Source organism: Ipomoea nil, unplaced genomic scaffold, assembly GCF_001879475.1.
Source record: "Ipomoea nil cultivar Tokyo-kokei standard unplaced genomic scaffold, Asagao_1.1 scaffold1043, whole genome shotgun sequence".
NCBI lineage: Eukaryota > Viridiplantae > Streptophyta > Magnoliopsida > Solanales > Convolvulaceae > Ipomoea > Ipomoea nil.
Window position 1 is genome coordinate 3,144,259 of NW_017617471.1, and position 24,808 is coordinate 3,169,066.

The following is a 24,808-nucleotide window of genomic DNA, read 5'->3' on the forward strand; positions in this document are numbered from 1 at the left end:
AATGTATATAATATAGTTTAGAAATAAGGGTCAAATAGGTCATCGAATATGAATCTACAATATAGAAATTATGAATCTACAGTATAGATGTTATGAATCTACAGTATAAAAATTATGAATCTACAGCTTAAAAATTATGGATCTATCCCGTTAACAACAAATGAAAAACAAAATTATGAATTTACGTTTTCAAAAAAAAATAAAAATTATGAATCTACAGTATAGAAATTATGAATTTATCCCTGTGTTCACTATGTCCATGGTGAACACGTTTCCACATCATAACTATCCCTGAATTTTGTTTGGTATAATTATGATTGGACCGGATTGCGAGATTATTAGGCCTTCATTATTAAACAAATTGATCATATTAATATTACTCCATTGAGTCTAGTGAAATATTATATATAATCCCAACACATAATAACATTTTTGTTTACTTATTTCAACAAGATAGATACTCATTTTGAAACATTATTTATATTACATATTTAAAAATGTTTCATGACAACCATGAAGTACTAAGTAAGGAATTGAAATACAATTTTTATTTAGGTAATTGAGGAGTACTAGCTAGTATTATTCTTTCCAACTTTCACTTCTATTATGATCAGTTGAGCTGGGCATGCCGACTACTAGCTAGTATTATTATAAGTAGAGATTGTGAGGTAATCTGGGTTCGACAAGTGCAAGGAGTGGGCTTCCAAGAAAGAGATCACGTTTACCCTCGGTTAAGGATATGCATGGCAAGGTAGGAGGGAGCTTCCAGGTGAAGCCATGAAGAAGCCTAGCCATCAACATTGTAGTCATCAAAGACCCTAGCTTAAAACCCGCACATCCTCGTCTCCCAGTACTAAACGACAACATCTTCAACTCCGGATCATTTAACTCCACTTCTCCACCGTCCTCCTTGAGGTGGCGCTCCGGCTTAAACATGAGAGGCTCCTCCCAAGCTCTTGCATTCCGGCCAAGTTTGATGCGGCTAAGGAGCACTTGACTGCCCTTGGGAATGGAGTAGCCACCCACCGCGGTGTCTGCCAGGGACACATGTGGGATGTTGAACGCCGCCACTGGGTGGAGGCGGAAGGCCTCTTTAAGACACGCCTTGACGTAGTTTAGTTTAGGCAAATCGGATTCCTCCACCACCCTCTCCTTCCCAACCACGCTGTCTATCTCTTCCACCGCTTTTTCCAGTAGTTTTGGTTGGTTTATCATCTCCGCCAGTGCCCATTCCACAGCGTTTGATGGATTATCCGTGCTTGCTAGCATCATTTCCTTTAATTTTGACCAAAAAAAAAGTTTTTTAGGGTTTTTCATTTCATGCATTGAGAAGGCTAATTAGATATATTCTACGTATAGTACTTACTGTAACTTGTGCTTTGATCTCTGTGTCACTCAACAATGGAGCTCCAGCATTATCCTTGAGCATAAGAAGAACATCGAGGAAGTCTTCTTTCACAGTTTTTATCCCATCTTTCCACATTTGCACCCTCTTGTCCACTTCGGTATCAAGGTGTTTTCTCATTACTATCATAGCTTTGTTGATGGTGCTTTTAGAGCCCTGGAGATCGAATATACCCAACCATGGGAGATGATCAGAAACTCCCAATCCGTAGAGAGTTTTAAGAAGTGCGAAGATGGCAGTAAGGAGCTCTTCTTGTTTTTGTTCCGCGTTTCCAAAGAACCTCTTGTTTAATACCATCTTGCTAATCACATTTCCACAGTACTGACGTGAGACAATCCGCACGTTAACAGCATGCATGCCGCCGGCGCCGGAGAGGTTGTAGATGTATTTAAGGAGGTTATTGGCTTCTTCTGCCCTTTTGTCGTGAAGCCAATGGAGCGCCGCCGGTGAAAGCACGTTAGAATGGACAATTTTCCGCATTTTCGTCCATTTATCGCCGGGGGTGAGAAAGATGGTGGACTGGTATCCGTTGCTGATAAGATCGGCGGTCATGCAAACGGGCCTGGACGAGAATACCGAGTCTTGACTCTTAAGGAACTCGCGAGCCAGCTCCGGGGAAGTCACCGGAATCACGTAACTGCCCCCGAGACGGATGCATGCGATTTCAGTCTTCATTTCATCCATGAACTTGTGTATCCACTGGAATGCAGGCTTTCCTGATCGGATCAGCTCCGGGAAAGATCCGACGAGGGGCCATGGTTTCGGCCCCGGAGGAATTGGCAGCTTCGACTCCTTTCTTCTGTTAATTAGCCAGCTTTGCCTTGTGATTACAGCAAGAAGTAGTATTAATAATGGAAGAAAGATTGAAGAAAATGTAATGTAGGAGTCCATAATACCGTACCACTGAAAGCTGTACGTAAAAGCATATGCAGTTTGCCCTATTTATAGATGTTACGTTCGTTGTTGATACGTGATGCATGATTGTTAGGTAGCAAAATTTATGACTCATTTCTGTAATTGCAGTTTGGAAATTACTGTAATTTGTAAAGTTAGATGTTGATTTTTTGTAACCTGTGGTAGGTAGTGTTAGATATACAATAGTCTAACTATATGAACCATAGTATACGAGAAACCTAACCTCGTATGATAGCGGAAGCGTAGCCATGTAGATCTCCAGCCATAGTTGATGTTCCTGTTGTGTTGCCTCTTAACGGTAGACCGTCAGCCATGTTTTGCCTCAGACCTGACTCAGAACCCTAGATGGTGTATTGGTGTCGGTCTGAGTACCGTAACTGAATGTGCTATCTAATCCATAATCCTGTATCCCATCAATCCAGGTTATATTAGGCACAGAGTTTGGTTGACTAACAACTACTAGTTATTAAGTCCAACCAGACCACTTAATAAGCCTAGTCAACTTGCACCACTTAATTAAGGCCCTAATATATAATATACAATATATATTATTAGGGAAAATCTTACAGGTAGTATTAATGTTCTGTCTAAACCATGCATGTACGGAGTAATTATTATTATTATTATTATTATTATTATTATTATTATTATTATTTTATGTTATTATATCTACATTCAAAATTGTTAGTTATTGTACGTAATTTTTAGCTTTTGTACTTGTTTTTCATTTCAAATCTCCTGATTGTAGTAATATTATGTTATGTCACTGATTATTATTATGTCTATTCATTGCATGCAATTATGAAATTTTATAATTTTGTCATGGTTATGTTTTGAAAAAATATTTGTTTTTATGGCAATTCGATATTGCATCTTTTTCGGTCTTTGTCATAATGATTTTGATCATCATTGAAAAAATCGCTAGGTGCTCATCAGGCGCTCGGAAAGTGCTAGGCGCTCGTGTATTTTTAAATTTATTATTTATTTTTTAAAAATTTGTTTAAAATTTTTAAGACTTAAATTGATAATTAAAATATATTTAATATTTTAATAGTTAATACTAAAATATTAAATATTAATCTAAAAACATCTAGAATTTGAATAATTTAGCATTACTTCGCTCAAAACGATGTCGTTTTGAGTAAAATAACTAATTTTTAAAAAGGGGAACAATAGCTAATCGATCGACTAAGCGACCTAATCAGCGCCTAGGCGGCTTAGTCGGTGCCTAAAAGGTCTAGGCGGCCTAGCTGGCCAACCACCTAGACCACCGATTATGGTGATACGCTAAGCGGTCGGCCAGCGCCTAGCGCCTAATCGCCGATTAATCGGTACCTAGGCGTGATATTTTCAACACTGATTTTGATTATGATTTTAAGAATCATATTTAATTTTGAAATTTCTTGAGAAGTACACTAGGAAATGGTAATAATGATGATTTTATGTGACATTTAATAATAATAATAATAATAATAATAATAATAATAATAATAATAATAATACTCCGCAATTGTAATTTGTACCGTACCCTGTGGTAGGTAATACGGAGTAGTAATTTGAAAATTACTACTACTCCGTATAGTAATTGTAATTTGTAACCTGTGGTAGGTAATACGGAGTAGTAATTTGGAAATTATTGTAATTTGTAAAGTTAGTTGTTGTTTTTTTATAACCTGTGGTAGGTAATATTAATGTTCTGTCTAAGCCATGCATGTTTTTATTATATCTACATTCAAAATTGTTAGTTATTGTAATTTTTAGCATTAGTACTTGTTTTTCATTTCAAATCTTGTAATATTATGTTATGTCACTGATTATTAATATGTCTATTCATTGCATGCAATTATGAAATTTTATAAATTTTTCATGGTTATGTTTTCAAAAAAATATTTGTTTTTATGGCAATTCGATATTGCATCTTTTTTAGTCTTTGTCATAATAATTTTGATTATGATTTTAAAAATCATATTTAATTTTAAAATTTCTTGAGAAGTAAACTAGGAAATGGTAATAATGATGATTTTATGTGAGTATGTGACATTTTTAATAATAGTAATAATACTTCGTAATAATAATAATAATAATAATTATTATTATTATTAAATGTTAAAAAAAAATTAGAGATACAACGTCGGGTTTTGTTCGTATCTCTTTTAAAAAAAAAAAATAGCAATACGAATTTCAGTTTTTGTAAAAATTAATCGCATTAATTTGCAATAAAAAAAAACAGAAATTATATAAATGGTAATGGTAAGCCATTCTCCTAAACGACACAAATAATAATATCTGAAACACAAATTATTTGAAAACAATAAAATCATCTTAGAAGCTTGGAAGGTTACATGAAAACAGTATAAATTTGTTTGTGTACCAGTGTCAATTCCAGTATACTCTCGGATGAACTCCATAACAAAAGACTATACATATATGGCATGTGAGTGTACCACAAGCCATAAATAAAATACAAGTCCAGGGGTTCACTTTTATTCTTCTGCCAAACTTCTATTTACACTTTTGGCTAGAAGGTATCTACAAACTATGGATGTTAAAAACATATAGCAACTTATGGATGTTAAAAACTATGGATATTAAATCCTAACATTTGATTAATGTCCTCATAAGCTAAGTTGGTCAGACTCGAACAATAAGCCAGCAAGGGGAGGTGAGAGCAAGAGAATGAGATCATAAACCAACAACTCCTTAGCAAGTTCACGATCACCAGATCGATTGCGGAGAAATATAGAACTCTGCATAAGAAATTCATATATCTGTTCTCTTAAGTCTTAAGCATCAAAATATTTGCTCCAACCTATTAAAGGCTAAGACTATTTATTAGTTTTACTGAGAATAAACAACTTTGAGCTATAAGCTACTAAACCTCTCGCCAACTTGGAGGATACAGGTACCTAAATGCCTACTATAGCATCATTACTTGCTACAATTGAGCTGTGAAAATCATGAAACAAAGGATCCAGACTGCTAAATGAATGATATATTTCTGGAGAAACATACATCAATATTGCTTCAATTCTATATTACTAATCTCACTTCATGTAGCAAATTTAAGTATTTTCATTCTATAAAGTAACAATCAAAAGTACACAATAAATTCACAAACACACTTAACTATGCATATAAACAAGTTTATACTGACTTCCATCAAAAAATTTAAATGTTTAGAGAATGAAGTTAAAATGAATATGTGTGTGTGCTTACTCAATTTTACATGATCTGGTGTCTGACTCTATTACAGCTCTTCTGTCCATAGACAATATCTCCAATAATCTGAACTGCATATCAAGGTTCAAATCTTTTTCAGTGCTCGGGATGAAGCAAACATAAAGAAGAGTGTTTATTATGACTTAAACTGTTATTAAAATTTCTCTTCTCAGCTAAATTGTAGAGTGAAAGAATAAGCATCTTGTTTAGAAAAAAGAAAAAGAAAGAAAAACTGTTGTATTATCTTTAATTGGTGGGAATAAAGTCATAATAAACTGCTTTGGCAACAATTTCTGAAATATGTATATCTGCAATTCTGTAAATGGAGGAAATTCGGAGCTTTCTTTTATCTCTGAAATAACCATGCATGCATGGGGACAATCTTGCCAGCATAGGAATCGATCTCTAGCAATGTACAAACGGTTTTTCTGAAATTGAGGATGATGATGACACCCACTGCATAATATTCCATTTCTAGCAAGTAACCAAATAATATTTATTAGAGTAAATACTCAAAATGGTCCCTCAACTATAGCTAAATTCACAAATTGGTCCTTGACTTTTAATTTCAACCAATTAAGTCCTTAACTTTGTAATTTTGACACGATTTGGTCCTCCATCTATTTGACCGCTTGTTGACCGTGATCGACGATCTCCAGAAGAACCTTCAGCTTTCGTCGGAGCACGTGGAGACCTCCAGGATGACGTTGCACTGGTTCGGAAACACGTCGTCGTCTTCGCTCTGGTACGAACTCAACTACATTGAATCCAAAGGGAGGATGAAGAAAGGCGACCGGATTTGGTAGATTGCGTTCGACAGTGGATTCAAATGTAACAGTGCAGTCTGGAAATACAACCACAACCTTAAAAAACCGACGATGGACCATTAAATTACATATATATCCTCAAAAATCATAGTCAACAAACAGTCAAATAGACAGAGGACCAAATTGTGTCAAAATTACAACGTTAAGGACTTAATTGGTTGAAATTGAAAATCGAGGACCAATTTATGAATTTAGCTATAGTCGAGGGACCATTTTGGGTATTTACTCTATTTATTAAATAGAAATAATGAAAACAACGGCTGAGTAATGCCTAAGGGATTTTAATTTTGTTCTATTTAACTGTGTACAAGGGTTTAGAATTTTATAAGTCATTATTCAAATTATAAATTGTCAAAGTTTTTATATGTTTACGAGAAATTGCATACCTATTAATCTATTATGTACAAAATTAAAACACGCTGTTTATATGATTTTTTTGTCTTCTAGCTAGCCTCCATCTAATAGGAGAGGCTACTAGGCTAGTGACCTAATATGGTCTGTACTACCTTATATTGACTTTTATTGAGTTCTTAATTCTTACAAGACTAGGCTTCAAAGAGCTAAACACATGTTCCAAGCTACTAATTTTGCTTGGTATGATTATGATTTAATTTTACTGTTATACTATGGATCAGAGTCTATTTTTTATTATGAATCTTGGTCCAAAACTTTAGTTATGTGCACCATTAATTTATTTGTAACCACAAATTATTAACGGTCCAGTTTAATTGCAGGCATATATATAATTTGAAAATTATTTTAAATTAGAATCTATAACGCAACGTAGACTTAGGTTCATGATATAATTTACCATTATGATTGGACTGGATTGCGAGATTATCAGGCCTCCATTATTAAACAAATTGATTATTAATATTTAGTCGGTAGAGTATAGCGAAATATTATTATATATAATCCCAACTAACCCATAATAAAATTTTCTTGATACAAAATTTGAAACATTACATATTTCAAAATGTTTCACGACAACCAATGAGTTGCAAGCTAGCTAAGGTAGGGTGGGAATTGAAATACTATTTTCTTCTCCCAAATTGTATTTGGAATACAATTTTTATTTAGGTAATTGAGGAGTACTAGCTAGTATTATTATAAGTAGAGATTGTGAGGTAATCTGGGTTTGACAACGGCAAGGAGTGGATTTTCAAGAAAGAGATCATCTTTAGCCTCGGTTAAGGATCTGCATGGCAAGGTAGGAGGGAGGTTCCAGGTGAAGCTTTGAAGAAGCCTAGCCATCAACATTGTAGTCATCAAAGACCCTAGCTTAACAGCCGGACATCCTCGACTCCCAGTACTAAACGCCAACAACTTCAACTCCGAATCATTTAAATCCACTTCTCCACCGCCCTCCTTGAGGTGGCGCTCCGGCTTAAACATCATAGGCTCCTCCCAAGCTTTTGCATTCCGGCCAAGCCCCACGCGGCTAAGGAGCACTTGACTACCCTTGGGAATGTAGTAGCCACCCACCACGGTGTTTGCCAGGGACACATGGGGGATGTTGAACGGCGCCACTGGGTGGAGGCGGAAGGCCTCTTTAATACACGCCTTCACGTAGTTTAGTTTAGGCAAATCGGATTCCTCCACTAGCCTCTCCCTCCCAACCACGTTGTCTATCTCTTCCACCGCTTTTTCCAGTAGTTTTGGTTGGTTTATCATCTCCGCTAGTGCCCATTCCACAGCGTTTGATGGATTATCCGTGGTTGCTAGCATCATTTCCTTTGACAAACAAAAAAAAAAACATGTTTTTTAGAAGACAATGTGGGTTTTCATGCATATATATATTCTACGTCTGTATAGTACTTACCAGAACTTGTGTTTTGATCTCTGTATCACTCAACAATGGTGTTCCAGCATTATCCTTGAGCGTAAGAAGAACATCGAGGATGTCTTGTTCCACAGTTTTTATCCCATCTTTCCACATTTGCACCCTCTTGTCCACTTCGGTATCAAGGTGTTTTCTCATTACTGACATAGCTTTCTTGATGATGCCTTTATAGCCGTCGATGTCGAATATACTCAACCATGGGAGATGATCTGAAACTCCGAATCCGTAGAGAGTTTGAAGAAGTGCGAACATGGCCTTAAGGAGCTCTTCTTCTTCTTCTCCGTTTCCAAAGAACCTCTTGTTGAATACCATCTTGCTAATCACATTTCCACAGTACTGGCGTGAGACAATCCGCACGTTAACAGCATGCATGCCTCCGGCGCCGGTACCGGAGATCTTGTTGCAGCACCGAGTGTAGATGTATTTAACGAGGTTATTGGCTTCTTCAGCCCTTTTGTCGTGAAGCCAATGGAGCGCCGCCGGTGAAAGCACGTGAGAATGGAGAACTTTTCGCATTTTCATCCATTTATCGCCGGGGGGGAGAAAGATGGAGGACTGGTATCCGTTGCTGATAAGATCGGCGGACATGCAAACGGGTCTGGACGCAAAGACCGAGCCTTGATTCTTAAGGAACTCGCGAGCCAGCTCCGGGGAAGTCACCGGAATCACGTAAGTGCCCCCCAGACGGATGCATGCGATTTCAGTCTTCATTTCATCCATGAAGTTGTGTATCCACCGGAATGCAGGCTTTCCTGATCGGAAAATCTCCGGGAAAGATCCGACGAGGGGCCATGGTTTCGGCCCGGGAGGAATTGGCAGCTTCGACTTCTTTCTTCTGTTAGTTAGCTGCCATTGCCTTGTGATTACAACAACAAGTATTATTAATAATGGAAGAAAGATACCACAGATTATGGCTGCCATTAATTTGCTACTTGCTGCCTAGCTTGGAGTGAACTGTAAAAGCATATGCAATTTGCCCTATTTATAGATGTTGTTGATACGTTATGCATGAATATGATTGGTAGCAAAAGTTATGACTCCTAGCCTTTCTGTAACTATTGCAGTTAATTTGGAAATTGTAATTTGTAACGGTGTTGACTAAATTTTTTTTTTTTTTTTTTTGTAATTACCTATGGTAGGTAACAATATTCTGTGTAACCCATGTTTTTAATATGTTGTTTCGTGGACTTGCTACATTCAAAAATGTTAGTTATTGTAATTTTTAGCTTTAGCAGTTGTTTTTCCATTTTAAATCTCCTAATTGTTGTAATAATATTATGTTATGTCACTGATTATTATGTCTATTCATTGCATGCAATTATGAAATTTTATAATTTTGACATAACATTATGATATTTGTAAATTGTAATTATGGAGTATGATTTTTATATCACGGTTATGTTTTGAAAAAAAAAAAAAAAAACATTTGTCTCAGTCTTGCCATAATGATTTTGATTATGATTTTAAGAATCATATTTTAAAATTTCATTGTGTTAGGGATGTTTGGTTCAAGTGATACGTACAACAAAACCAAAGAAATGTAACATTCTAAAACTTACATTTCTATTTGGTTCATGTTATCTTACTTTCTCAAGGGAATACAACATACCTTCTATATTAAATTTTGATGGGAATGTGATTCCCTCATGATTCTTAAGGTATTTCCTCATAAACTTACATTTATGACTCCTTTATGTAATTATTGCAGTTTGGAAATTGTAATTTGTAAAGTTGTTGATTTTTTTAAAACTATGGTAGGTAATAATGTTCTGTCTAAGTCATGTTTTTACTTTTTAATATGTTATTTTGTGGACTTGCTACATTAAAAAATGTTGGTTATTGTATTTTTTGTAACCTATGGTAGGTAATATTCCGTAAGCCATGTTTTTATTATGTTGTTTTGTGGACTTGCTACGTTCAAAAATGTTGGTAATTGTAATTTTCAGCATTATTAATTAGCAATTGCTTTTTTTATTTTAAATCTCCTAATTGTTGTAATATCATGTAATTAAATACTATGCCTATTAATTGCAATTATGGAATTTCGCAATTTTGATGATATTTAAAATTATGGAGGTGTGATTTTTGTATCATGGTTATGTTTTGGAAAAAGAATTTGTTGAATTTGTTTTTATGGCAATATATTCAATGCTGCATCTTTTTCTTCAAGGAATGCAACATACCGTTCACATTGAATTTTAATTTGAAGGAAGGTGATTTCCTCACAATTCTTATGTTATCTACGACTCATGTGCATGGTCTATACTATCTCAAATATTTTCAGTTCAAAGAATTTAAGCATCTCACCACTAGGTTCAAACATATGACAACCCATTTAGAATAGTAACCGGGATGTCATCACAATACAAAAAAATATGTTAATTATAATTATTATAATATTTAATAATAATTAAAACATATATATGACAACCATATCTCCAAAAAAAAAAAAACAACAAACATATCTCCAAAAAAAAAAAAAAAAAAAAAAAAAAAAAAAAAACCTGACAACCCATTTAGCTTATTAATTATATGTATCATATTTAATTATTTTTGTAACTATTTATTTTATAAAGTAATTTTGTTTCTCAAGTTCAAGCTCTCTTAATTAATTTTTTTAAATCTTTTACTCAGTACTTGTATATATGTTACCATTGTCCTATTTATTTATTTTAATTTTAAAGTTATTGAAATACATGAAAATATGTTAATGTTATTAAAGTAAAAATAAACAATTATAACATAAAAGATAACTCCTAAATCAAACAAATTTATATTACATACCTAAATTTTAATCAAATAAAGGAATCTAATATTTCCAACAAGCACACGAAAATGAAAGTCTTTTCCTTAGGTAAACTATTAAGAATTTGAAAGATTTCCCGTCAATTATTCTTCTTCCCAAGAATAATTGACGAGAAATATTTCCAATTCCCATCAATTATTATTTTAGTGTGAAAATGTAAACTATGGAAAAATTTATTGAGAAGTAAACTTGTTATATGGTAATAATGACGATATTATGTGACATTTAATAATAATAATAATAATAATAATAATAATAATAATAATAATAATAATAATAATAATAATAATAATAATAATTATTATTATTATTATTATTATTATTATTATTATTATTATTATTATTATTTGGTCATGATTAAGAAAATTAATTATTTCGTAATTATTAGTATGTAATAATTATTATAGTAGTAACGATTATCAATAGTTAAACTGATGGATCATTGAATTGTATTATATTATTATTACTATCATCATTAGTTTTAGAATTTGATAATATGATTTTGATTCATATAATTTTGAAAAAAATTCATTTTGGTCCAAAACATATATATTTGCTAATAGTGATAATATTATGTAACATTTTAAAAATGATTCCCATTGAATGTCAAAGGTTACGATCGAGAAAATTAATTGTTCTATTATTACTTTTATATGATAATTATTAATATTATATTATTATAGTAATAACGATAACGATTATTGGTTTTTTTGAAATGAGAAATCAATATGTTGTTACGTTATTATCATATGGTCTATACTTTTTCAAATATTTCCAGTTCAAAGAATTTAAACATCTCACCACTAGGTTCAAACATATGACAACCCATTTAGAATAGTAACCGGGATGTCATCACAATACATGAAAATATGTTAACTATAATTATTATAATATTTAATAATAATTAAAACCTATGACAACCATATCTCCCAAAAAAAAAAAAAAAAAAAAAAAAAAAAAAAAAACAAAAAACTGACAACCCATTTAGCTTATTAATTATATGTATCATATTTAATTATTTTTGTAACTATTTATTTTATAAAGTAATTTTGTTTCTCAAGTTCAAGCTCTCTTAATTAATTTTTTAAAATCTTTTACTCAGTACTTATATATATGTTACCATTGTCCTATTTATTTCTTTTAATTTTAAAGTTATTGAAATACATGAAAATATGTTAATGTTATTAAAGTAAAAATGAACAATTATAACATAAAAGATAACTCCTAAATCAAACAAATTTATATTACATACCTAAATTTTAATCAAATAAAGGAATCTAATATTCCCAACAAGCACATGAAAATGAAAGTCTTTTTCTTAGGTAAACTATTAAGAATTTGAAAGATTTCCCGTCAATTATTCTTCTTCCAAGAATAATTGACGGGAAATCTTTCCAATTCCCATAAATTATTATTTTAGTGTGAAAATGTAAACTATGGAAAAATTTCTTGAGAAGTAAACTTGTTATATGGTAATAATGACGATATTATGTTACATTTAATAATAATAATAATAATAATACTAATAATAATAATAATAATAATTGTTATTATTATTATTTGGTCATGGTTAAGAAAATTAATTATTTCTTAATTATTGGTATGTAATAATTATTATAGTAGTAACGATTATCAATAGTTAAATTGATGGATCATTGTATTGTATTATATTATTATTACTATCATCATTAGTTTTAGAATTTGATAATATGATTTTGAATCATATAATTTTGAAAAAATTCATTTTGGTCCAAAACATATATATTTGCTAATAGTGATAAGATTATGTAACATTTTAAAAATGATTCCCATTGAATGTCCAAGGTTACGATCGAGAAAATTAATTGTTCTATTATTACTTTTATATGATAATTATTAATATTATATTATTATAGTAATAACGATAACGATTATTGTTTTTTTTTGAAATGAGAAATCAATATGTTGTTACGTTATTATCATATGGTCTATACTTTCTCAAATATTTTCAATTCAAAGAATTTAAGCATCTCACCACTAGGTTCAAACATATGACAAACCATTTAGAATAGTAACCGGGATGTCATCACAATACATGAAAATATGTTAATTATAATTATTATAATATTTAATAATAATTAAAACCTATGACAACCATATCTCCAAAAAAAAAAAAAAAAAAAAAAAAAAAACCTGACAACCCATTTAGCTTATTAATTATATGTATCATATTTAATTATTTTTGTAACTATTTATTTTATAAAGTAATTTTGTTTCTCAAGTTCAAGCTCTCTTAATTAATTTTTTAAAATCTTTTACTCAGTACTTATATATATGTCACCATTGTCCTATTTATTTATTTTAATTTTAAAGTTATTGAAATACATGAAAATATGTTAATGTTATTAAAGTAAAAATAAACAATTATAACATAAAAGATAACTCCTAAATCAAACAAATTTATATTACATACCTAAATTTTAATCAAATAAAGGAATCTAATATTCCCAACAAGCACACGAAAATGAAAGCCTTTTCCTTAGGTAAACTATTAAGAATTTGAAAGATTTCCCGTCAATTATTCTTCTTCCCAATAATAATTGACGGGAAATCTTTCCAATTCCCATCAATTATTATTTTAGTGTGAAAATGTAAACTATGGAAAAATTTCTTGAGAAGTAAATTTGTTATATGATAATAATGACGATATTATGTGACATTTAATAATAATAATAATAATAATAATAATAATAATAATAATAATAATAATTATTATTATTATTATTATTATTATTTGGTCATGGTTAAGAAAATTAATTATTTCTTAATTATTGGTATGTAATAATTATTATAGTAGTAACGATTATCAATAGTTAAACTGATGGATCATTGAATTGTATTATATTATTATTACTATCATCATTAGTTTTAGAATAAGATAATATGATTTTGAATCATATAATTTTGAAAAAATTCATTTTGGTCCAAAACATATATATTTGCTGATAGTGATAATATTATGTAACATTTTAAAAATGATTCCCATTGAATGTCAAAGGTTACGATCGAGAAAATTAATTGTTCTATTATTACTTTTATATGATAATTATTAATATTATATTATTATAGTAATAACGATAACGATTATTGGTTTTTTTGAAATGAAAAATCAATATGTTGTTACGTTATTATCATATGGTCTATATATTCTCAAATATTTTCAGTTCAAAGAATTTAAGCATCTCACCACTAGGTTCAAACATATAACAACCCAGTTAGAATAGTAACCGGGATGTCATCACAATACATGAAAATATGTTAATTATAATTATTATAATATTTAATAATAATTAAAACCTATGACAACCATATCTCCAAAAAAAAAAAAAAAAAAAAAAAAAAAAAAAAAAACCTGACCACCCATTTAGCTTATTAATTATATATATCATATTTAATTATTTTTGTAACTATTTATTTTATAAAGTAATTTTGTTTCTCAAGTTCAAGCTCTCTTAATTAATTTTTTAAAATCTTTTACTCAGTACTTATATATATGTTGCCATTGTCCTATTTATTTATTTTAATTTTAAAGTTATTGAAATACATGAAAATATGTTAATGTTATTAAAGTAAAAATGAACAATTATAACATAAAAGATAACTCCTAAATCAAATAAATTTATATTACATACCTAAATTTTAATCAAATAAAGGAATCTAATATTCCCAACAAGCACACGAAAAGGAAAGTCTTTTCCTTAGGTAAACTATTAAGAATTTGAAAGATCCCATCAATTATTATTTTAGTGTGAAAATGTAAACTATGAAAAAATTTCTTGAGAAGTAAACTTGTTATATGGTAATAATGACGATATTATGTGACATTTAATAATAATAATAATAATAATAATAATAATAATACTAATAATAATAATAATAATAATAATAATTATTATTATTATTATTATTTGGTCATGGTTAAGAAAATTAATTATTTCTTAATTATTGGTATGTAATAATTATTATAGTAGTAACGATTATCAATAGTTAAACTGATGGATCATTGAATTGTATTATATTATTATTACTATCATCATTACTTTTAGAATTTGATAATATGATTTTGAATCATATAATTTTGAAAAAATTCATTTTGGTCCAAAACATATATATTTGCTAATAGTGATAATATTATGTAACATTTTAAAAATGATTCCCATTGAATGTCAAAGGTTACGATCGAGAAAATTAATTGTTCTATTATTACTTTTATATGATAATTATTAATATTATATTATTATAGTAATAACGATAACAATTATTGGTTTTTTTGAAATGAGAAATCAATATGTTGTTACGTTATTATCATATGGTCTATACTTTCTCAAATATTTTTAGTTCAAAGAATTTAAGCATCTCACCACTAGGTTCAAACATATGACAACCCAGTTAGAATAGTAACCGGGATGTCATCACAATACATGAAAATATGTTAATTATTATTATTATAATATTTAATAATAATTAAAACCTATGACAACCATATCTCCAAAAAAAAAAAAAAAAAAAAAAAAAAAAACAACCTGACAACCCATTTAACTTATTAATTATATGTATCATATTTAATTATTTTTGTAACTATTTATTTTATAAAGTAATTTTGTTTCTCAAGTTCAAGCTCTCTTAATTAATTTTTTAAAATCTTTTACTCAGTACTTATATATATGTTACCATTGTCCTATTTATTTATTTTAATTTTAAAGTTATTGAAATACATGAAAATATGTTAATGTTATTAAAGTAAAAATGAACAATTATAACATAAAAGATAACTCCTTAATCAAATAAATTTATATTACATACCTAAATTTTAATCAAATAAAGGAATCTAATATTCCCAACAAGCACACGAAAAGGAAAGTCTTTTCCTTAGGTAAACTATTAAGAATTTGAAAGATCCCATCAATTATTATTTTAGTGTGAAAATGTAAACTATGAAAAAATTTCTTGAGAAGTAAACTTGTTATATGGTAATAATGACGATATTATGTGACATTTAATAATAATAATAATAATAATACTACTACTAATTATTATTATTATTATTATTATTATTATTTGGTCATGGTTAAAAAAATTAATTATTTCTTAATTATTGGTATGTAATAATTATTATAGTAGTAACGATTATCAATAGTTAAACTGATGGATCATTGAATTGTATTATATTATTATTACTATCATCATTACTTTTAGAATTTGATAATATGATTTTGAATCATATAATTTTGAAAAAAATCATTTTGGTCCAAAACATATATATTTGATAATAGTGATAATATTATGTAACATTTTAAAAATGATTCCCATTGAATGTCAAAAGGTTACGATCGAGAAAATTAATTGTTTTATTATTATTTTTATATGATAATTATTAATATTATATTATTATAGTAATAAGGATAACAATTATTGGTTTTTTTGAAATGAGAAATCAATATGTTGTTACGTTATTATCATATGGTCTATACTTTCTCAAATATTTTTAGTTCAAAGAATTTAAGCATCTCACCACTAGGTTCAAACATATGACAACCCATTTAGAATAGTAACCGGGATGTCATCATAATACATTAAAATATATTAATTATAATTATTATAATATTTAATAATAATTAAAACCTATGACAACCATATCTCCAAAAAAAAAAAAACCTGACAACCCATTTAGCTTATTAATTATATGTATCATATTTAATTATTTTTGTAACTATTTATTTTATAAAGTAATTTTGTTTCTCAAGTTCAAGCTCTCTTAATTAATTTTTTAAAATCTTTTACTCAGTACTTATATATATGTTACCATTGTCCTATTTATTTATTTTAATTTTAAAGTTATTGAAATACATGAAAATATGTTAATGTTATTAAAGTAAAAATAAACAATTATAACATAAAAGATAACTCCTAAATCAAACAAATTTATATTACATACCTAAATTTTAATCAAATAAAGGAATCTAATATTTCCAACAAGCACACGAAAATGAAAGTCTTTTCCTTAGGTAAACTATTAAGAATTTGAAAGATTTCCCGTCAATTATTCTTCTTCCCAAGAATAATTGACGGGAAATCTTTCCAATTCCCATCAATTATTATTTTAGTGTGAAAATGTAAACTATGGAAAAATTTCTTGAGAAGTAAACTTGTTATATGGTAATAATGACGATATTATGTGACATTTAATAATAATAATAATAATAATAATAATAATTATTATTATTATTATTATTATTATTATTATTTGGTCGTGGTTAAGAAAATTAATTATTTCTTAATTATTGGTATGTAATAATTATTATAGTAGTAACGATTATCAATAGTTAAACTGATGGATCATTGAATTGTATTATATTATTATTACTATCATCATTAGTTTTAGAATTTGATAATATGATTTTGGATCATATAATTTTGAAAAAATTCATTTTGGTCCAAAACATATATATTTGTGAATAGTGATAATATTATGTAACATTTTAAAAATGATTCCCATTGAATGTCAAAGGTTACGATCAAGAAAATTAATTGTTCTATTATTACTTTTATATGACAATTATTAATATTATATTATTATAGTAATAACGATAACGATTATTGATTTTTTTTGAAATGAGAAATCAATATGTTGTTACGTTATTATCATTATTGTTTCGGTGAGATGTCACTAGAAGGATTTAAAAAATAAATAATAATAATAAATTTATTATTATTTTCATCAATTTGCATAAATTTTTATTCAGAAAAATGCTTGAATTATTCTAACACTGAAAATCTCACATATTCAACATGTTTTAATTGGTTGACTATCAAATAAAGATTCTACTGATTAATTAGATAGTCAGCCAATTATAATGTATTATACCATACATAATTTTTTTTTTAATTTTTAAATTTTTATCATAATTAATATTAGTCTTTTATTGAAACTTCTATAGAGGAAAAGAAGATAGCCATCGATCAAGCAAGGCCAAGCATTCCTTTGGTTTGTATTCTGGAGCTGTGTGACCTGCACCCTACGAAATTCATCACATTTATTCATCATTGGCACATAATAATATATGGATTTAAGTTCTCGTGCGGGTGAGGGCTTCAGGTGCGGTTGTGCGGTTTAATCTGAGTCATCCATCTCGCTTTAATCAACGTCCAGGATTATCAAAGTTTTAAAAAAAAAAACGCGGTGGCAATCTTGTAATTTTTGTATCTAGGTCAAAATTAAGGTGAGCGGATCTGTGATTAATGTGTGTGAGTTTTGTGCTTAATGTGTGTATGTTTTGTGCTTAATGTGCGTGAGGTTTGTGCTTAATGTGCGAGGGGATGTGCTTAACGTGAATAGTTGTTAAAAGTTAAAGTCTGTGAGTGAATACTTAAAGTGCGTGAGTTTTGTGCTTAATGTGCGTGATGTTTGTGCTTAATGTGCGTGAGTTTTGTACTTGGTTGTTGAAACTTAAAGTCTATGAGTTAATATTTAAAGTGCGTGGGTTTTGTACTTAATGTGCGTGAGGTTGTGCTTAATGTGTGTGGGTTTTGTACTTAAAGTGCGTGAGTTTGTGATTAAGATCTAACACTTAAGGTGCACCAAGCCTGCGACTTGCCTTGGGCTTTGGCAAAACCCTCCAGCAAAGCTGCGCTACTCCTAAGCAAGATAAAAGGAGAAATCCAAATTCAAAGTATAGAGTTGATGAGTTGAATGAGTCTCCTCCTCGCCTTCCTGGTATTCGCACCCTGGGCTTTGGCAAGCGTTTTTTTTTTTTTTTTTTTTTTTTTTTTTTTAATTTTCATTGATTTGAGTCGTTGATATAAATTTGATCAACTGCTCAGATTTAACCGCACAACCGCACGGAAAGCTATACCCGCACCAGAACCCTTCCCATAATATATGAGTGGACAAATATATAACTAAGGATTTTTTTTTACCTTCACAGTTGCAAATGTGAGATAGAATTCATTTCCTGATCTCTTGTATCTTTCGTAATACCTACACAAACATTACCTATTCAATTACACTAACCCATAATAAATAAATAAATAAATATATATATATATATATATATATATATATATATATATATATATATATATAGTACAATCCATCTAATTAGTTACTTAAATGGAAAACCTACCCTGCAATTTGGCCATTCACAAACCAAGGCTTCCAATTGCAATCCACTGTCAAATTTAGAGAGTGTATCCAACTCAAAGTGCCAAGGTATGGAATATTCATGTCATGGTCACCACTACAATAATAAGCAAGTTCGAATTTCGTTATTACCAAAAACTCATACTAATCAAGTAATCAGAAATAGAATATGTAACAAATCGCAATCATGCTTTCGTTACTTGATGATGGATGAAAATTGAAATTTTTTTGTAATGTTTTGCAATGACTAGAATGACGGACTATACCTACTGAATTAAATATGCATTTTTCATGATTATATTATAAGTGACTGGGATTTGAGTGATTTGACTTCACCTGTATACCAAAACTTGAAATGGTGTAGAATTACTGAAAAGCTGATGATACTCTAAAGCACTTGGTACATCTGATTCAAAAGCTAAGCTTTTATTGCATCTTTTCCAGTCTGATATGCTTCCCTGATCAATAAACCAATGAGTAAGATAATTGTCATGGAGGGACTCTTAGTTCTCAATATTTTTAGGTAGAAATATATGCTTACTTTTTCAATGCCAAGAGCTTCTTGGACACTTGGATCATTTGCCCAGAAATAAGAGGGAATGTAATTGTGGTTCTGCACAAAAGTAGAGACCAAATATAAGCTAAGTTGATAAATATGATGATGAAATTATGCATGTAAAATGGTGTTTTGCTCTGCAACAGAAAGGGCAAGGGGATCGGAGTTACACGACACCAAGGTTCCTCTTCACTTCTGAGGAAGATGTCAATGTCAATCTGTGTCATAGAAGTTGTTGTTTCATCAGATTGATGATCTTCTTTGCCTAAATTTGGATTGGGAGCACTGAATTTGCAGGTTGGCTCCAGAACATTGCCCAGAAATATGCCTTCAATGCACTGCACGTACACAATTTTAAATGGTCACCCAATTCATGGTGAATCTTATTAATTGATTAATCACCTGCTGAATAGGCTGAAGAGCATAGAGGCACTTGAAGTTAGATGGATCTGGGTTTACATATTCCCCATTACAGCTACTCTCTGCAAACTGATCGTAATGCAACGCATTTGGTAACCATTTCAGATTATCATCATGGAGAGATAATATGCAAAAGAAAATGGACTAAAGGAATTAAACCACCTTGTAATATTCATCAGAGATGATTGCCAGCTTGTGAGCATATGGGATTCTCCAGTTAGTGTCATGGTTACTATTTGTACAAGGGTTGCCAATGATGTAGCCCTGCATCAATTTTTGTAAAAATTACATGGCTTAGCACCAGCAGGTGTATTTTTTGTTATAGTGATCGAGTACTATCAACATTAGTGTCAATAATAATTCCTGGTACGTACTATCAACATTTGTACCGATAGACACCATAAAAATGTGTCAGAATCAATCGCTACCACTATGCCAAAAATATAGCTAGTAGTGAAACCTCCAAGCCACAACATCTGCCAACCTCAATTGCACGCTTATCACTATGCCAAAAGTTATAGCTAATAGCAAAGACGCAATTTTATTTTCTTATACTTGTGTAGCAGTTAGAGCCACTGCACATTTTGATGGCAGAATGTTGGACTCGGCTCTTCAAGCCTCAACCCAACAACATGTATTATTCAGGACAAAACAGTTGAAGAGTCTTGAAATCTGAGATCATACCTGGATAAGCATGCGTGGCTCTGAACCATTTTCAATGCCTGCATGCAATCACATAAATCAGAATATATATATATATATATATATATATATATATATATATATATATATACATCTTCAATTCTGCAAATGGAGATCGAAGTGAGTTTTATGGAGGAAATTCTGGCCTTTCTTTATCTCTGAAACAACCATGGGGACAATCTTGCCAGCATAGGAATCTCCAGCAATGTACAAACGGTTTTTCTGAAATTGAGGATGATCTGACAGCCACTGCATAATAATATTCCATTTGTTGTCCCCATTATAACAGCAGCCTTTGAGGTATCAAATTTCATTTCATTTGCAGAAGTAGAAGAACAAGAACATTAATGCATTTTTGCTACCTTCTGAAGAAACATATAAAGATGGTTGGTCCATGTTGTGTCTGTGGATGGGTAATTTTTCGGGCTTTTGGCATACGAAAATCCAGTTCCAACCGGAGAATCTATGAATATAATGCTTGCAATCTGTGAATTAATTAATTAGATTTCCCAACAATGTTATATTCATAATATGACAAAACAGGTCCAAAACAAAGAAATGGGATAAGTCTTAACTGTCTAAGCTAAGCAAGAAAGTGCACCTTTGTCCATGAATATGGATTTAGGTTGATTGAGGGCAATGTTCCATCAAAAGAAGGAAGGTCGAAAGTAAATGGACCTACAAAAAATTATTTGTTATAAAGATTTGTCACTTTTAATAGGTATTCTTGAGATATCACGTCAATTGTATGTATACATATATGAAAACGTGAACCTAGCTACAAATTATTATTATGAAATTATGACGAAATGAAATACCAATTTCATAGGTAAGACCAGACAGGCCAGAACAACCAGGGCCACCAGTTAGCCAAAGCACCAAAGGGTCTTTCTCGGCATTCTTTTCGGACTCAACAAAATAGTAGAACAGTTGCACATCCTCATACTCCCCCACACCAATGTACCTACACATACATAAACAAAATGAATCCATATGCCCTCTTTGGTAAAATAGTTAGCCTATAGGTTAATTTTGGCTTATTTGACCACTATTAATTTTTTGACTTGATTTAAAAATAAATATAAGTGTTTGGTTAATTAGCTTTTTGTATTCCAAAATGTTAAAATTCATAAAGCTACTCAAAATAACTTTTTCAATTAACTTTTTAAGAAAAGAAATTATACCAAATAGCTATCAGCTAATTTACCAAACACTTTTCTATCATAATTAATTCAATCAGCTAACAGCTAACAACCATTTACCAAATGAGACCATAATGTTCGGGTTTTAGATTCAGGGTATGGGTTAAACAAAGTAACCAATTATAATATTTGCTAAGTAGAAACAATTAATTAAAACAATGGCTAGGCAAGGCTTAAGGATTTTTGTTGTATTTAAGGTTCTACAAGAATTTTGAATTTTACGAGTCATTGATGAGATTATAAATTGTTAGAGTTTTTGTTTTATATGCAGTGTGGTACGACACTCACCCAGTCTGGAGCTTGAAGGGAAGAGTGCCGGAATAGCCTGGAAGAGTGTCCACAATTTTGAACGATACAACCAAATTGTTGCAGAAGAAGAAGAAGAGGAAGTGCAGGCAACTCCAAGTTGGAACAATAAACATCCTTCTCAAATCCATATAATATTGCAAAGTTGGCTCAAAGGAACAGCTGCCATGTCTTCTCAAGCTTCCAAGCTCTTATCTCGTTAGTTTATAACTGAAGTTTCGCCATGTGGCCAAATTTTTACCACATATATATATACAAACAAAACTCATCCACAACTCTTATTAATTATATAAGAAACCCAACTTTAATCATTGCTTGTACTTGTTATGCTTCGCATGGTACGAATTATACAGAAAATAAACAATATGCTCAAGATGATGCGTGGTGTTTGACAAATAGCTGTTAACAAATTTGATTAGTTGATAACATTAGCTGGTTGTAGAAAAATGTTTGATAAATGAGCTGATAACTTATTAAATGCAAAATAATCTTTAAAGATGAAGTTATTTTATCAAAAAACTTATTGAAAAACATACAATGAAAACACAACCACAAAGAATCCACAGTACAAATGCACAACTATGAAGACCATAGTGCACACCAGTACATTATCTACAAAACTACACATACATCAAGGTTCCTCTTCACTTCTGAGAAGATGTCAATGTCAATCTGTGTCATAGAAGTTTGATCTTCTTTGCCTGCATTTGGATTGGGAACAGTGAATTTGCAGGTTAATTGGCTCCAGAACATTGCCCAGAAATATGCCTTCAATGCCCTGCACACAGTACACTTAGCTTTTAAATGGTCACCCAATAAATTTAACTACGTTATTGAATTCTTCCACCCTTTCATCGTGAACCCAGTGGAGGCTCGCCGGAGAAAGCACGTGCGAGTGGAGAACTAAGCATTACAAGAAGTATTAATGGAAGAAAGAGTGAAGGAAATTTAAGATAGACCATAATATCAGAGATGACAATTCTTTGTTCTATACTTTTACTTGCTCATAAAAGTGGTTTTAGGTTAGGATTCCTCTCTTGTTTGACTCCTTAGTTGTTTGTTCTTCCTTAATCTCTTAGGTTATTAAAGCATCTAGAAGGTGATGTTTTCTAATTTGAGCCCTATGCGATCCTTTATTATTGTGTTTACTTATGTTTCAATTATGTTAAACTCTTTATTAATTCCTAATTGCTCTTCGATGAATTTGTTTTGCTTGGATTCTTGTGGATTACAATACTTTAGTGTCTAGAACCTTAATTGTCACGCAAGTACGTGCCCTAGCCCCAATCCTTTGCGGAACGACATTTTCACCTGTAAACCCACCACCTCATTTCCCATACATCAACCACCAACACCACTACCACTTTCACTACCAACACCAACACTTTGGTTAGTAATCTTTGATCGTAATTGTGTATTATAAAACTTTGGTTAAAAGGCTGCAAAAACTGCCGCATGGCAACTTAGCTAATTCTCTCTCCCTTTGCTAAGTTAGCCAATTCTCTCTCCCTTACCAATACACGTAGGCTTAAAACCCCAAAAAAAAAAAAAAAAAAAAAAAAAAAAACTTTCTCTCTTACTACATCATTTAGCAAATCATGAAATTTTTGGGATGAGGTTAGTGATTATATATGTCGTGCTGGGATAATATCAAGAAATTCAAGCATGCTATCCACTTAAAATTGAATTGACACATTGAGAACCACAATCCACTTAAAATTGAATTGACACATTGAGAACCATATATGTATGTGGTGCAGATAATAAAGTGTACCTAAAATAAAAAAAATAATAATAATAAAGTGTACTTCAAATTGAATTGACACGTTGAGAACCATATATGTGAAGTGTACTTAAAATTGAATTGACACATTGAGAAAAGTGTTGATTGCACGCATTAAATGTTTAAAGTGGCGGCCAGCTAGCGATTCATAATTTAATCTTTTTTTTTTTTTTCCTCCCAAATGCTCTGTCAGGTTGGGGGTGTGGAAAAAGAACCCAACTTTAACAATTACACCTCTACTAGAATTTGAAACCATTTAGAAAAGTCATTTTATGTCACTAGACTACAAGTTCATTAATTATATTATATAGAAAATAATTTCTGACATTTCCTTTGTCAAATTTTACTAGTGAGTCCTGTGATGTTTATTTTTAAATAATTATTATAATTTTTAAATTTACATTTTTGTGTTTTATTTTAAATATATAAATATCAATTTTATATTTTTTTTTTGCATTGATGCTCGAACTCACAATCTTTCATATGGGGTCTAATGAGCTCACAATCTTCCATATGGGGTCTAATCCGGGTATCATTAGACCACAAGGTCTTGGCAAATATAAATTAAATATTTTAGTTATTGTCAATTGGTTTGAACAAATTTATTTCTCTTTTTGGAAGTACTGTTGACCTGTTACAGGTAGT

General features: G+C 30.4%; 3 protein-coding genes across 5 annotated transcripts; all 3 read right to left on the minus strand.

Annotated features, from left to right (window-relative positions):
• Window positions 1-648: 648 nt before the first annotated feature.
• LOC109181141 (tyrosine N-monooxygenase-like) lies at window positions 649-2,296 on the minus strand. The gene is made up of 2 exons (XM_019330896.1): window positions 1,367-2,296; window positions 649-1,275 (listed from the first exon to the last, which is right to left on the minus strand). Exons 1-2 carry the CDS (start codon window positions 2,294-2,296, stop codon window positions 649-651), a joined length of 1,557 nt encoding a protein of 518 aa, XP_019186441.1.
• Window positions 2,297-4,935: 2,639 nt separating this feature from the next.
• Window positions 4,936-9,130, minus strand: LOC109181142 (isoleucine N-monooxygenase 1-like). Its single transcript, XM_019330897.1, has 3 exons — window positions 8,189-9,130; window positions 7,513-8,100; window positions 4,936-5,067 (listed from the first exon to the last, which is right to left on the minus strand). Exons 1-3 carry the CDS (start codon window positions 9,128-9,130, stop codon window positions 4,936-4,938), a joined length of 1,662 nt encoding a protein of 553 aa, XP_019186442.1.
• Window positions 9,131-17,861: 8,731 nt separating this feature from the next.
• LOC109182062 (serine carboxypeptidase-like 18) lies at window positions 17,862-22,618 on the minus strand. 3 transcript variants are annotated; one of them, XM_019332087.1, is made up of 15 exons: window positions 22,363-22,618; window positions 21,691-21,836; window positions 21,474-21,550; window positions 21,235-21,357; window positions 21,019-21,121; window positions 20,855-20,892; window positions 20,333-20,434; window positions 20,153-20,239; window positions 20,022-20,088; window positions 19,921-19,985; window positions 19,736-19,807; window positions 19,531-19,652; window positions 19,178-19,291; window positions 18,972-19,032; window positions 17,862-18,070 (listed from the first exon to the last, which is right to left on the minus strand). In XM_019332087.1, the coding sequence occupies exons 1-15, from the start codon at window positions 22,509-22,511 to the stop codon at window positions 17,987-17,989; spliced, it is 1,410 nt and encodes a 469-aa protein (XP_019187632.1). In that variant the 5' UTR covers window positions 22,512-22,618; the 3' UTR covers window positions 17,862-17,986. The 3 variants fall into 3 exon arrangements, with proteins under 3 accessions (XP_019187632.1, XP_019187631.1, XP_019187633.1); XM_019332086.1 differs by having other exon boundaries at window positions 19,921-20,088; window positions 22,363-22,612; XM_019332088.1 differs by lacking the exon at window positions 22,363-22,618 and adding an exon at window positions 22,145-22,162 and having other exon boundaries at window positions 19,921-20,088; window positions 21,691-21,862.
• Window positions 22,619-24,808: the final 2,190 nt, after the last annotated feature.